General features: G+C 35.6%; 3 protein-coding genes across 4 annotated transcripts in view; 1 reads left to right on the plus strand and 2 right to left on the minus strand.

The window, feature by feature from the left end:
• Positions 1 to 12,815, minus strand: part of LOC112054743 (protein C12orf4 homolog) — a 140,920-nt gene that overhangs the window by 96,319 nt on the left and 31,786 nt on the right. The gene's annotated exons all lie outside the window — the stretch shown is intronic.
• Positions 18 to 8,277, plus strand: LOC112054738 (nucleoplasmin-like protein). Of its 2 annotated transcripts, XM_024094624.2 has the most exons (6): positions 18 to 175; positions 776 to 915; positions 2,425 to 2,550; positions 3,265 to 3,390; positions 4,138 to 4,188; positions 5,370 to 8,277. In XM_024094624.2, the coding sequence occupies exons 1-6, from the start codon at positions 154 to 156 to the stop codon at positions 5,469 to 5,471; spliced, it is 567 nt and encodes a 188-aa protein (XP_023950392.1). In that variant the 5' UTR covers positions 18 to 153; the 3' UTR covers positions 5,472 to 8,277. The 2 variants fall into 2 exon arrangements, with proteins under 2 accessions (XP_023950392.1, XP_023950393.1); XM_024094625.2 differs by lacking the exon at positions 4,138 to 4,188.
• On the minus strand, positions 9,332 to 11,644 carry LOC112054740 (uncharacterized). The gene is made up of 2 exons (XM_024094626.2): positions 11,201 to 11,644; positions 9,332 to 10,857 (listed from the first exon to the last, which is right to left on the minus strand). The coding sequence occupies exons 1-2, from the start codon at positions 11,298 to 11,300 to the stop codon at positions 9,431 to 9,433; spliced, it is 1,527 nt and encodes a 508-aa protein (XP_023950394.2). The 5' UTR covers positions 11,301 to 11,644; the 3' UTR covers positions 9,332 to 9,430.

The raw sequence follows: 12,815 nt of genomic DNA on the forward strand, positions 1-12,815 counted from the left end.
CACTATAAAAAATTGCAAAGTCGCAATCAAGTCGCAATGCTCGCTTGTCTTGTTTATTTAAAAAATGGCAACACCATTCCCAGATTTGAGTTGAGTGCGCCGGCTTCGCACGTGAACGTGTTTTAAAAATCGAATTAAATTAGTGAAATCACTATGTCGGACGAATATTTTTATGGTAAGTGATATTCTTACATGTATTTCCCGCAATTTGTTCCATTTATTTAATCTTTATCTTGTGTACTTTGCTCGTTTTAGACTGCGTAAAGTGGCATCAAGCTTTGACACCCGGCTACTTCGCCATTTTATTTCACAATTCAATATTCGCGTATTCTATTGTTATTTCTATACTACACAAGTTTCGTGTAACTCCGTTTAGTGTGTGGTGATTTTTGTAATCATTAAACAAATTCACCATTGCCGCCATTTCGTACCACCCATAATGATGATCATTCATTAATGTTACAAATGGCGTTGTAAGCCTTTGCGGTGCAAATGTAGAGTACTTTTGTCAATTTCTGCGTGTTAAATTATCGATCTTGTATCTTAGTGCGTAAATCTTACAAAAATTCGCAAAACGTGCGTCATTCGGAAGTCCTTGCAAGGGCGCGCAATTTGAAAGTATGGCGTCCCTGCGTCGACTGACGGTTGGACATTTAATAGTTTTTGTATTGAAAAAAAACATTATGAGGACGAATACTAATTAGTCTATGTCGCTTGTGTTATAGATAATTCACGTAGTGATAAATTAGTTATTGTCAGTGTAACCATGTTACAGGTGTCACTCTCTCCTCCTCACATCAGTCAGAAACATGGGACCCGGAAGCGAAAGGAGACTATCCACGTAGTAATAAACTACTCATACGCCAGGCGTTGCTTGGGCCAGAAGCCAAAGCAGATGAACTCAATGTTGTACAGGTAGGTACCTTCATATACTTGATCAAAGTCCTGGTTACTTACAACAAATATTATTGCATTAAGTAAACTACTAACTGAAGGAAGAAAAAAACATACATACAGCCGAACGTAGAACCTCCTCCTTTTTGGAAGTCGGTTAAAAAGTGAAGGTCATAGTCATGTGGCTTTCTTTGTTAGGTTAAGAAAATGTCGAAGATCTAGAGTTAGGAATAGAAATCATGTGTCTTTTTTTGTTAGGTTATGAAGTGTGTATCATTGTTATTCTGAAATAATGCACAGCCAGCTAGTTTAAAGGCAGGTCTAAATAAGTTATGTATTTCTTCTATATATAAAACTCAAAGTTGACTGACATAGTTATCTATCGACACACAGCCCTAACCACTAGACGGATTGGGCTGGAATTTGGCATGCAGGTAGATGTTATGATGTAGGCATCCGCTAAGAAAGGAGTTTGGTAAATTCTTTCCCAAAGGGGATAAAATTGGGGTTGAAAGTTTACATCGATTACCATGCGGACAAAGTCGCGGACGCCCGGTAGTTTCTTGTATAAATATCTAATTTTAAAAACTTCAAATTCAAAATTCATTTATTTCAAGTAGGCTCAGTTTACAAGCACTTTTGACACGTCAGTTGACTATTTGTAAAGATTCTACTACCGGTTCGGAAGGCAGGTTCTGCTGAGAAGATACCGGCAAGAAACTCAACAGTTGCTCTTTTGAAAAAGTCATACAGTATTACAATTTACATTTGATAACAATTAAATTACAATTTCTTATAGTTTTATTTCCTGTGTGAAGGTGGAAGCTGATCCAATGGCCTCCAAGCACCTTTGTCGTTAAGGAACTCATCAATAGTGTAGTAACCTCGACTAAGTAAATGTTTTTTAACACATTGCTTAAAGTTGTGCATTGGCAAGTCCATCACAGTCTTGGGGATCTTGTTATAGAAGAGTATACCCAAACCCACAAAAGATTTTTTTTTTTTTGCTCACTCAACTCAAAACCAATCTAGAAATGTAAATTAACTATTCCCTTACATGTAACATATTAAAACCTGAGGCCAACACATCTGCTAGACTGCTAGGGCATGCACAATATTGTCTATGAATACATATCCAAACTAAAGTTTACTTCTTAGTCCATATGAACTTTTGTTCATTTTGAAACATGATATAAAAGACATTTTGGCTAGTGGGAGACTTCAGCCATGGTTACTACCCTACCAACAAAGTATCACAAAGCGATTTAGCGTTCTGGTATGATGTAATGTAGAAACTAAAAGCGGTGTAGATTTTCATCCTTCCAACAAATTGGCCCGATTCCATCTTAGACTGCATCATCACTTACCATCAGGTGAAATTGTAGTTGAGGGCTAATTTGTAAAGAATAAATAAAAACATAACTTTAGTTCTAAATATGCACAACTAACTCAGCCAGGGTTTCCTTTTTTTTGTCACATTCATAGATATACATTGAAATCTGGTATAATGTAGTTGGTAATTTGTTACAGGTGGAGACAATGTGTCTCCAGGAGTCCATCAAAATCCCAGTGGCCATCCTCAAAGTGGGCGAGCAGCGACAAGTGCGCTTACACATTGAGTTCCCCGATGCTCCTGTCACTTTCACACTTATACAGGTAAACATTATTGTACTACAGGGTTGCATGTACCGTACAACCGTGTTGTACGTACCGTTTGGTTGTTGTGCGGTTGTACGATTTTACTGCATAGTTCCTATTGCAGTGGGAATACTGGGATAAAATATTGCCTTATGTTCACTAGGGATACTGTTTATTGTAATGTTAAAAGACATTTTTAAATTGTTCCAGTAGTTTCAGAGCATATTCAATTCATAATAACGAAAATTCAAATCTTACCTTTATAATATTAGTTAAAATTTTTAAATAGTGGTAAATTACATATTCAATTCAAATCTTTCCTCTTTATAATATTAGTTAAATTTTTAAATAATGGTAAACTTACTTTTGTAGTTTTGTTTTAGTTTAGTTTCATAACAACCAGATTAAATAAATAAAACAGCAAGACCCACAATATTTGGAGTATCAGTGAAAGTAAATTAGGAACAATTTTGTAAAAGTGAAATCTTTTACAAAATTGTTCCTAATTTACATACAATTGAAAAAAACTGTCATCATCCCTACTACAGTTATTCTGAAACAATATAAAATGATGATAAAACTAACCAGTTTTCAAATGACGGGTGTGTTGCGTCGTTCTGATTCAACTCTGTCCGCCTGTGATTACTATCGAGGCATTTGTCTGATTTACCTCGCTATATCCCACTCCTGAAGAGTTTCCTACTATAATTACTAACCAGTGGTTTATCGTAGGGTTCAGGGCCCGTACACTTGATTGGCCAGCATTTACTTGGTGCTCTGGTTGAGGAGTTTGAAGATATGGAGGAAATGGAAGAGGAAATGTTGGATGAGGAGGAAGGTGACGATTCTCAGTTTAAGGTAAATCTCCTTTTCTTACCTGTCCATTTATGTATTTGTCAAAAATCCCTTACTTATTATCATTTATACTTTATTGTATTAGTTTGTGGGTTCAGTCACCCATTTATTTTGTTTTTAGTGTCAATTAATATCTGCAATATTTTTATTCCTTGAAGGTAATATATTTTTCAGTAAATTCATTATTCAAGTTGTGCTGTACTTCAGAGTATAGCTTTTTACATACTGTAAAACATTTACATAAGATGCAATTTTAATGTCTTGATAGTGATTCAAGTCAGCAGACCTGTGAAGTGCATGATATGAGGGAAAGACAAAAGTCAAGCTATAGTTGAAACAAAAATTTCGTTTTTATTGTGCCATTGGCATGAACCTCCTATTAGAAAGTGGATACACAATCAGTGACCATAAAATGTCCCCACTCAATGAGTGCTAAACACAACTTCTTGGCACTCAATTCAAGTAATTGCATTTACATGCTCTGAATTTGGTATTTTATTTAATATTTGACTATATTTAAAGGCCTTTAGGTATAATTTTCTTTACCAATAATTCTAAACCTGCCAAAGCAAAATTGGCCAGTTTTTAAGTGAGGTTTTCTATATGATTGTGCATCCTTTTGGTCTATCCCTACTATTATGTTGTTTTTGTTTATCTACATATAGTGGTGTATTTGAATGTGAACACCTATTTTCATTTGTTGCATTAGTGAAAATAAACAAGTGATACAGTAGATTACTACATTTGCAGGAAGATGAGAATAAAAGGAAACCAACAGCCGGCAAGCGCAAGACAAATGAGGTACTGAATACCTTCAACTAATTTATTATTTACGAGAAATTATAGCACACTAATCGGAACATGACAAAAACCATATTAGACATCATTTGAATGACAAACAATAGGATAGTTGACACATCAAATTTAATATAAACAATATTATTTTCGTGTAGTAAATGGTATAGGGGTCGGAAATATATCGTTTGGATTTTAAAACTTAATTTAAATATCACGTATTTTTTCGAATTTTCTAAACGTCACAAACGCTGTCGTCCATTTTGTGACGTCACTAACAAAACCCTTGATGTATTAGTCAAGTTCTAGTAGATCTTTAATGGAATTATTTAAGACCATTTAAGAAAAAGTGTCAACTAGCCTATTAGGTCAAATATAAAGATACAAATGACCAATGTGAAAGTATTACTTAAGATGTCACCTGTGCACAAAATTTGCACTCACACAATTGTTATATAATATCAAAATTAAAGCTGCTTGCTTAATCATGACAATTAGTTTGCGATATACACAACAGAGGGAAAAGGGCCTAAGGCCAAATTCAGCAAAATTATGACAATTTACTGTAAAAGCAACTGTCATACTTTTTGATAAAAATGGGCCCTGTAGCAAAATTTTGGTACAATTAATTATAACAACAAAATTGGCTGTTGGTTTTCTGTACTCATTTATTCCCTTTACCTTCTGGTAGTTACAATTATATAAAAATATGTTATTACTTTAATCAATTAATTTATTATCCTCAATAGGTAAGATGTGGGATTAAACAAATTGGAGGGGCAGGAAAATGTTAGTTATGTTTTAAAAATATGTATTTTATTTATTCATAAAAACTGTTAATATTTGTCTTGTTTTAAGACTAGGTTGATAATAAAAGTGAACAGGCATTTTCTAGGCTTCCTGAATTTAAACATAAGGTGTAGTTTCAACAAGCTTAGAAAATGCATGTGCCTTCCATGCATCTAAAGCTAAGTGTTCATTTACACACTGCTACCGTCGACTGCAGTCGGCGCTCTCGGCGGCAGGCGACGGCGTCGCTAACTGCAGTCGACTCTCAGCGGCGGTCGCCTCCTGCAGTCGACTGCCGTTGGCTGCCGCCGAGAGGTCACCGCCTGCAGTCGACTGCGGTCGTCGGTAAAGTGGCCGCTTGTGTAAATGTACCCTAACTCAATGGCTACCTTTCACAGGACGAGGATGACGAGGAGGGTGAGCCCAAAGGCAAGAAGTCGAAAATGTCAAATAACGCCAAAGGCAAGGCGCCTTCACCCAAGAAGAATGCCAAGAAGTGAGCCGCCAGCGTTACGCCCCGCCGAGCCTCCATAGACCAATTCCGTGAAGACTGACACACACACTCGGTTTATGTCTCCCTTGTAGGTAATCCGCGCCTCGACTATTGGACTTACAGCTTGCAGTAGTCTGACATACGTCAATCTATGAAGGCATAAAGTTGTCACTCTACGACTATTGGCTACTAGCCAATAGGCTAGTTGACACTTTTTTTTAAATGGTCTTATATAGTTCGTTATCACAAAATTAATATTGTTTATATTAAATTTGATATGAGTCGACTACCCTATTAGGTATGTCTGACTATTGCAAGCTCTTGTTCTGTATTATTGAAGAAGGAATATTATGTTTACTCTGCCACAGACCAAAGGGTGATATGACAGTCTTATAGTTCCTAATTTTGTTTTGAAACAAGAAGTTTTACTCTGTGTCATCAGTAAATATTTCAATTTACAGACATTACATTTTAACAATAAGGGAACATTTTGTTATTTATGATAATGATGAGTTTGTTGAATTCATCTATAATAGGGCCTATCTAAACTTAACATGTGTTTAGATGTGCCAGAGAAAAACCATTTAGATAGACCATAATTCATAGAAATGGCGTGTACACTTAAACTTGTTGCTGGACGAGTGACACACTTTATTAATTTAAGTTGGTTAAATGTATCAACTAAAGTGTTTATCAGAGAGCATGGGTATGGTGACAGTTGCCTTATGACATTCATAGTACTATTATCGTGTATTTTAGTGACTTATTTACACTAAAGTGTCTTTTTAGTTTTTAAATGGCAATGACTCGTTGATATCCTCAATAGCTCAACGGTAAGGGCGGTCGGACTCATCACCGAGTGGTGGTTCGATCCCCGCCCCGTTGGTCTATTGTACCCACTCCTAATACAGTCTTTCCCGACTAGTTGGAGGGGAATGAGAATATCGGTCATATAAAAAAAAAATGGCAAATGATCTTTTTTAAAAAAAAAAAATCTGTCCCCCCTTAATCTGTAGTAATCTGTAACAGGAACGGTCTCGGCGTGAGCGAGCGGGGCACCTTAGTAGTAACAACATAGCGTGGTAATTCAATCTAGGTTAGTATTGTATCGACTGTGTGCGTGGTTGGGCGACTGGGCGTGTGAACGTTGGATGTTACCGCTCGAGGTATCTACAAAAAACATATTTTTGATCCTGTAGTTACTTCGGTGCTTTGAGTGTATGTTTCTCGTGACCCACTGAACGAAGCCGAGGTAAAGAAAGCCGACAGACTGACTGACTGACTGAAGCCGCTGAAAGATTCAATTTAACTCTTTATGGTTTTTCCGTTTGTGCCTCTTAGGGGTTATTTACACGGGCGGCAACTGCTACCGACTGCAGTCGTCGGTAACAGCTGCCATTCGTGTAAATGAACACTTAGACACGCATCATTTGACTCTTAAATGGACGACCGGTCGTCCATCGTATCTGTTACGTGACATGTAAAAAAATATAAAGTAAACCCACTAAGGGCAATAGGCGAGCACAGTATCATGCTCCGCGCGATAGAGGAATATAAAGATTTTTTAAATGGCTCACAACGGTAGATTAAAACCGCATTCCCTGGCTGTCGGCTTCTTCAACGCAGACGGGCTCAGAACGAAAAGCCATTAAATGTGAGAGAATACTAGTTCAATATGCTAGTTGACAGTTTTTTTAAATGGTCCTAAATTTCGTATTTTTTTGAAATTTATTACATGAAAATATTTGATATGAGTCAACTATCCTATTGTCAAAAGCAGTCTCTGCAGATTTGCAGAGATTCGGTTAGCACACTTGTCAGTATGAATAGTTCAGTTGAATATTTATGTTCGATCAGCTATGTGACAACAAATTTAATGTCGTAAGTAAAATCATATTTAACCAAAAGTGATTTTGATTTAATTGCATGTTACTCTGTGTTATACATACAATACGGGAACTATTTTATAAAATGTACTTAGGTTCTTATGATTATTATCTGAGTATGGTTCTAGTTATCTTGGCTTCGTTTCCCGTGGGTTTATAAACGCGTCACTGCAGTTGGTGTAGGTTAATTTGACTTTGAATGATCTTTCAGACTATTTAAGAATGGTTTCAAAAACACGCTCAAATTTAATAATAAATAATAATTTACTTACCAAAACGTTTTTGATACTTAGTTTACAAATGTAAAAGTAGGCTGTTTATTTCGAGTGAAACCGCAGGGCGTCACCTAGTAAGTTTGTACTACTGGCTTGACCCTCGCGCAGTTCACATGCGAATTCGGGGATAAAATATAGCCCATGATATTTGAATATTGATATAAAAGAAATCAAATCGGTTTAGTAATAACTTACGTCTCATTCAGCTAGGGATTTATTCATTTTGCTAAACGCAAATGAACACTTATAAGAAAATAGATATGTGACAAGGAAAAACCACGACAACAACTTTAGTGGCGCGCTTCTTGCACGAAAAGTTACATTCAAGCCCAGAATGAGTGTGATTTCTATATATATAAATAAAAAATATCTTTCTGAAATTATTATTTTTTCCATTCCTTACGGCGGTATAGTGTTATTAATGTCAAATTTAATGAATAAGTGATCACACGGACGTATTTTTAAGTTAAGACTTAAGCGTAAACAGTGTATGTTTAGACTTTGTTTTTGTATTCGGTTTCGAGTAGCTGCAGGCATCTCACGTAACGATTTCTCTATTCAGAATGAAACTGATTATCTATTAGTTTGTTTGTACATATACATTTAAAGCATAAGAACGGTAATAATAAAATAAAACCATTTCTAAACATTCCCTCTTGACTTTTTATTTAACTCCATTCTGCATGAAGACTGAAAGACTGCGGGGAGCTTGTCAAAGTAAAGCTCCTGTTTCATGACTTTTTTTTTGGTGTTGAGTAAGTGTCGATGGCTCCATGTGGGACCACTACGGCGTCACCAACAGGTTTGGGCGAGCGCAGAAGCATCGCCTAATGAGACCCGAAGGCTGAAATAAAGATGGAGGACGGAACGGCTCCCTAAGGGCGTCTGACCTCGGCTTAGAGGGCCATTAGGGAGGGTGTAACCGTGACCTGAGTGAATCAGTCCGGACGCCCCCGAAGTTTTCATGACTTACCGACTCGTAAATCTATGAGTACATCACGGATAGCCTAATGCGGATTGGCAGACTTCACATACTAGAAGAATTTAGAAAAATCTCAGGCATGCAGGCTCACGATGTTTTACCTTCACCGTTTGAGACACGTAATACTTATTTTTTAATTATTAATTTTAATTTCTTAAAATGCACATAACTGAAAAGTTGGAGTTGCATGCCGCTGACCGAATTCGAACCTACGCCCTCTGAATCGAAGGCAGAGGTCATTTCCACTAGGCTAACACGGTTTGAAAAGAAAGTACTGGCCAAAAACTGGGAAGGAAGTACATTCTTTTTATGAATAATGATGGTATTCATTTCAGCCCAAGCTTGTTTTCCTTTTTTTTTTTCTTATAAACAACTGAATAGGCATCTTTTATGGAACTAGTTACCTTTTAATAATTTTTCTTCCATTAACGTATTATGAAATTAAGAAAAAATACCAATGGCACCTCCAATACAGGATTTCTAGTTGGGCTATGCCTGCCTATAGCTTGGCAACTTCGTTCATAACAATCCCGATGTTCCGCGCGGGCCGGGGGGGATGTAGCGATGAATGAAAACCCCACGACTGATGCACGCACGATTTCACACTCGCGCAGTCTTTCCGCCCTTCGCCCGCATATCATGGGAGTGTTACCAACGAACTTGCCAGACTATCATACCATCATTTATCCTGATTTTAAATGGTTAAGGAATAAAAACTTCAATGTTAAATAACTTTGTTTTTACTTAATTAAATATAGATGTCGAGCTTACTTATGAAAAGTAGTCAAACATTAAGGACAATAGCATATTCTCTGCAGAAATCCTATCTATTCAAAAGAGCTTGTAGAATTCTATTTCTTTCCCTTTGAATTTTATTTGAATCTTCTATGACTGAGACAAGTTTCTCAAACTTATCCATTTCCTTTGTCTCATGGTTGTTAACAAGATTTTTTAATTCCTTTATAGTTGTATTGTCAATGGAGCATTTGTGATTGCACTCTCTATATCTAGAATTTATAGACCCATTGTAGATTTGTTCAAAGTATGAGTAATATGGCCAGGTGTTATCTTTCCCTGTGTCCCTCATCTTCTCAGCTAATCTTATATAAGTTTGTTTCATGTTACGGAACTTCTTGTCACATTCTTCTGCAGTCAGTCCGAGTCGTGGACCGATTAGCCTCCACAAATGTTTCTTCTTCACAAGTGGATCATTGAATTTTTGCTTATTCTCTAAATAGAATGTCAATAGTTGCTTAATATAATTGTGTTCCAAAGGTTTGCACACCATCTCCTGTCCCTGTTCTATGACAGCATACGAGTCATTCTCAAATATTGTGACAAAGTCTTTATAGTATCTCCATTTAGTCACCAACCTCCCAGAGTCAGCTCTCATTTTCAATCTTAAGTAAGTCTGTTTTAGATTCCTAAATTTCCTATCACAATTACTAGGTGATTCACCAACTTTTCTACCAATCTCCCTCCATAGTTCCTTTTTTTGTAATTTTGGATTTTTAAACTTATGTGCAATGTCTGAATATGCATTTATCAGTTGTCTGACTTTATTCCTATTCCAAGGTCCTAAATCTGGGTTATAGTTGTAGTAGATTTTTTCAAAGTATTGATGGTACGGCCACTTTCTCAACTTACCTGTCTCTTGGCTCCTTTCGATCCAGTTGAAGTAAGTTCTCTTCATATTCTTGAACTTATGGTAACAATTGTACTCTGTTGTGTTTAGCTGTGAAGCAATGTCCTTCCATATGTCCTTTTGTAGATGATCTGTACTCCGAAACTTACTTATGTTTTCGATATATAAGTTTAGTAGTTTCCTAACTTTGCTGTCCTCCCAAGGTGGAAGAAGGGTCACAGACATTGATTTACAATCTTTAAAGACTTCATCGCACAAGCTATAGTGCACCCATTTTATATCTTTACCAGCTCGATTCTTCTTCAGCAGTCTTATGTATGTTCTACGGAGGTTTCTATACTTTTTGTCACACTCTTCTGGTGTTGTCCCTAAAAGTATGGATATTTCATTCCACAGGATTTTTTCTCTATTTGAACTTTTGAATCTGGTTTCCAGACATAGAGACAATAGTAATTTTATTTTATTTCTATCCCAAATGTTACTGTCTTTGGTTTCTTTTGCAGAGTCCTGTTGGGTTTCTTGTATATTATCTGTTTGGACATTATCAACATATTGTCTGTTGTCTGCAGAGCTGTCTATGATATATCTGGAGTCTTGGCCTGCAACTAAATAATGAATACATTATGTATTTATAGTTAAAAACCTTTTTCAAATAAACCTACGAAAGGTATTGAAGTATCATGAGTAAGCATGATTGGTTCACTCAGCATTGCATGAACAAGCTAAGGGCATGCAACCTGCTTAGGTTCAAACAATTATGAATAACACTCGTAACTTATTGTTTGAATTTTAAAAAAGCCTCTGTTTGGAGTGCATGCCAAAAGTCCAATTTGTGGGTATTATGGATGGACCAGGGACTTCTTGACCCCTTTAACTCTAGGTAACTAAGAAACGTCTCTGTACAATATTATGATGAGCTAAACTTTACTTTACATACTTAATACTTACTCTGCGGTGTTTGTATGGTAAAATTGTTACTGCTAAATATTACATTGCTTTGGTCTTCTCTTACGACAAACCAATAACTTTGAGGATTATTGATTTCCATATTCTGATTTCTGTTGTAGATGTGATTCTATATATATTCTATATAGAACTATAACTCGATGATCTAATAATTTAACACTACGTCAGTGGGTTTGGGTTAACTTAGTTCTTTTTTCATTGGTTAACTCCTGGTTATAAGGATAGCCTGGATACAACTTCAAGCCCAAGGAAAGTACTTCTAATAGATTATTTTCACTCTATAATAGGTACTTATTCTAAGTTTACGCTATTTTGTATTTATCTTGCATTATTGCATACATATGCATCCAAAATATTGATAATAATATTTTATACAACTAAAATAAAAAAAATACAATTCACAAATCACAGACACTACCAAATGTCATTGTCAAATTGACAATATTGACATAGAATCGATTCGATGTTTCATAATTCATTGTTGTAATCCTTTTCGTCATAATGTATCATCTATGGTTTTCGTCGTTTAAAGAGCTCCCTAAAAATGCCGGTTTGTGTAGTTGTCGTTGAACGGCTAAAAAATAAAGTTGCATTTTATTTGTAAGAATTTGTCACATAATTGTATCAAAATAAGTAATAAAAACAATATTCAAAAGAATCGATTCTTCTGACGGAACAGTAAAACATCGATCAAATAATCGAATATTCTGTGTAACGAGTCTAAGCCTAAGCCACAGATTAATAGATACTACGTAATAGCCTAAGCCAAAGAGTAATGTAATATGGGATGTGATCAAAGAATATATACTCCAATGTGATTGTTAGCTGTGTAAAAATTACGTCTGTGTACTGTGTATTGCGAACTTAGATTGCGAATCAAAACCCGTCAATATAACGTCGGTCGGGTCCGGGAATCCAGTTTTACCCCGTATAAAATTATATGGAGAGAATAATATGATGTATAAATAAAGATTTGGTTAAATAATGGAGAATGTTCACTATTTTTAACCGACTTTCAAAAAGGAGGAGGTTCTACGTTCGGCTGTATGTATGTTTTTAAATGTTAGCTTTCTGTATTTTCCGTTGAAAATAAAAAATACTCGTAAAATAATTATTTCGATACGTTAATTAGTTCCCGATATTAGAATTGAAAAATTCTTTTTGTGTTGAAAAGTTCTTATGCTACATAACATCACGTTACGACCAATAGGAAAAAAGCATCGATCAGCTATCTATCAGCTTATTAAGTCGGACTAAATTGCACCGAAGGATTTTTTATTTTGTAGAATTTTTTTTTTGCTAGCATTTAATTCGTTATTTTGAGTGGGCCTTAAAATCAGCTATCACCCCAAACATGTTTTATAGTAAGTCGTTTTATTTACAGTACACACTGTGTAAAAGGATAAAATCCGCTATCTAATTACCCATAACTATAATTATAAAATGTATAAAATTAAAGTAGAGACTGAAATCGCTCGGTAAATTAAAAAAAATATCGAATGATTAAAAAAAAAACATATCTGTGTACATATTGACAAAAAATTCAATTGTAATTAATAAACTTGAGTTCTTATATGGTTATTTAAATATTTTTGCA

This window comes from Bicyclus anynana, chromosome 24 (genome assembly GCF_947172395.1).
Source record: "Bicyclus anynana chromosome 24, ilBicAnyn1.1, whole genome shotgun sequence".
NCBI lineage: Eukaryota > Metazoa > Arthropoda > Insecta > Lepidoptera > Nymphalidae > Bicyclus > Bicyclus anynana.

Excerpts from the sequence above, each read along its gene's own strand:
- LOC112054740 (XM_024094626.2), bottom strand. The coding sequence starts at position 11,300 with ATGGAAATCAATAATCCTCAAAGTTATTGGTTTGTCGTAAGAGAAGAC. Across the intron at positions 10,858-11,200 it reads TACCATACAAACACCGCAGA|TTGCAGGCCAAGACTCCAGA; the intron begins GTAAGTATTAAG and ends TTCATTATTTAG.
- LOC112054738 (XM_024094624.2), top strand. The coding sequence starts at position 154 with ATGTCGGACGAATATTTTTATG. Across the intron at positions 916-2,424 it reads ATGAACTCAATGTTGTACAG|GTGGAGACAATGTGTCTCCA; the intron begins GTAGGTACCTTC and ends AATTTGTTACAG. Across the intron at positions 4,189-5,369 it reads GCAAGCGCAAGACAAATGAG|GACGAGGATGACGAGGAGGG; the intron begins GTACTGAATACC and ends TACCTTTCACAG.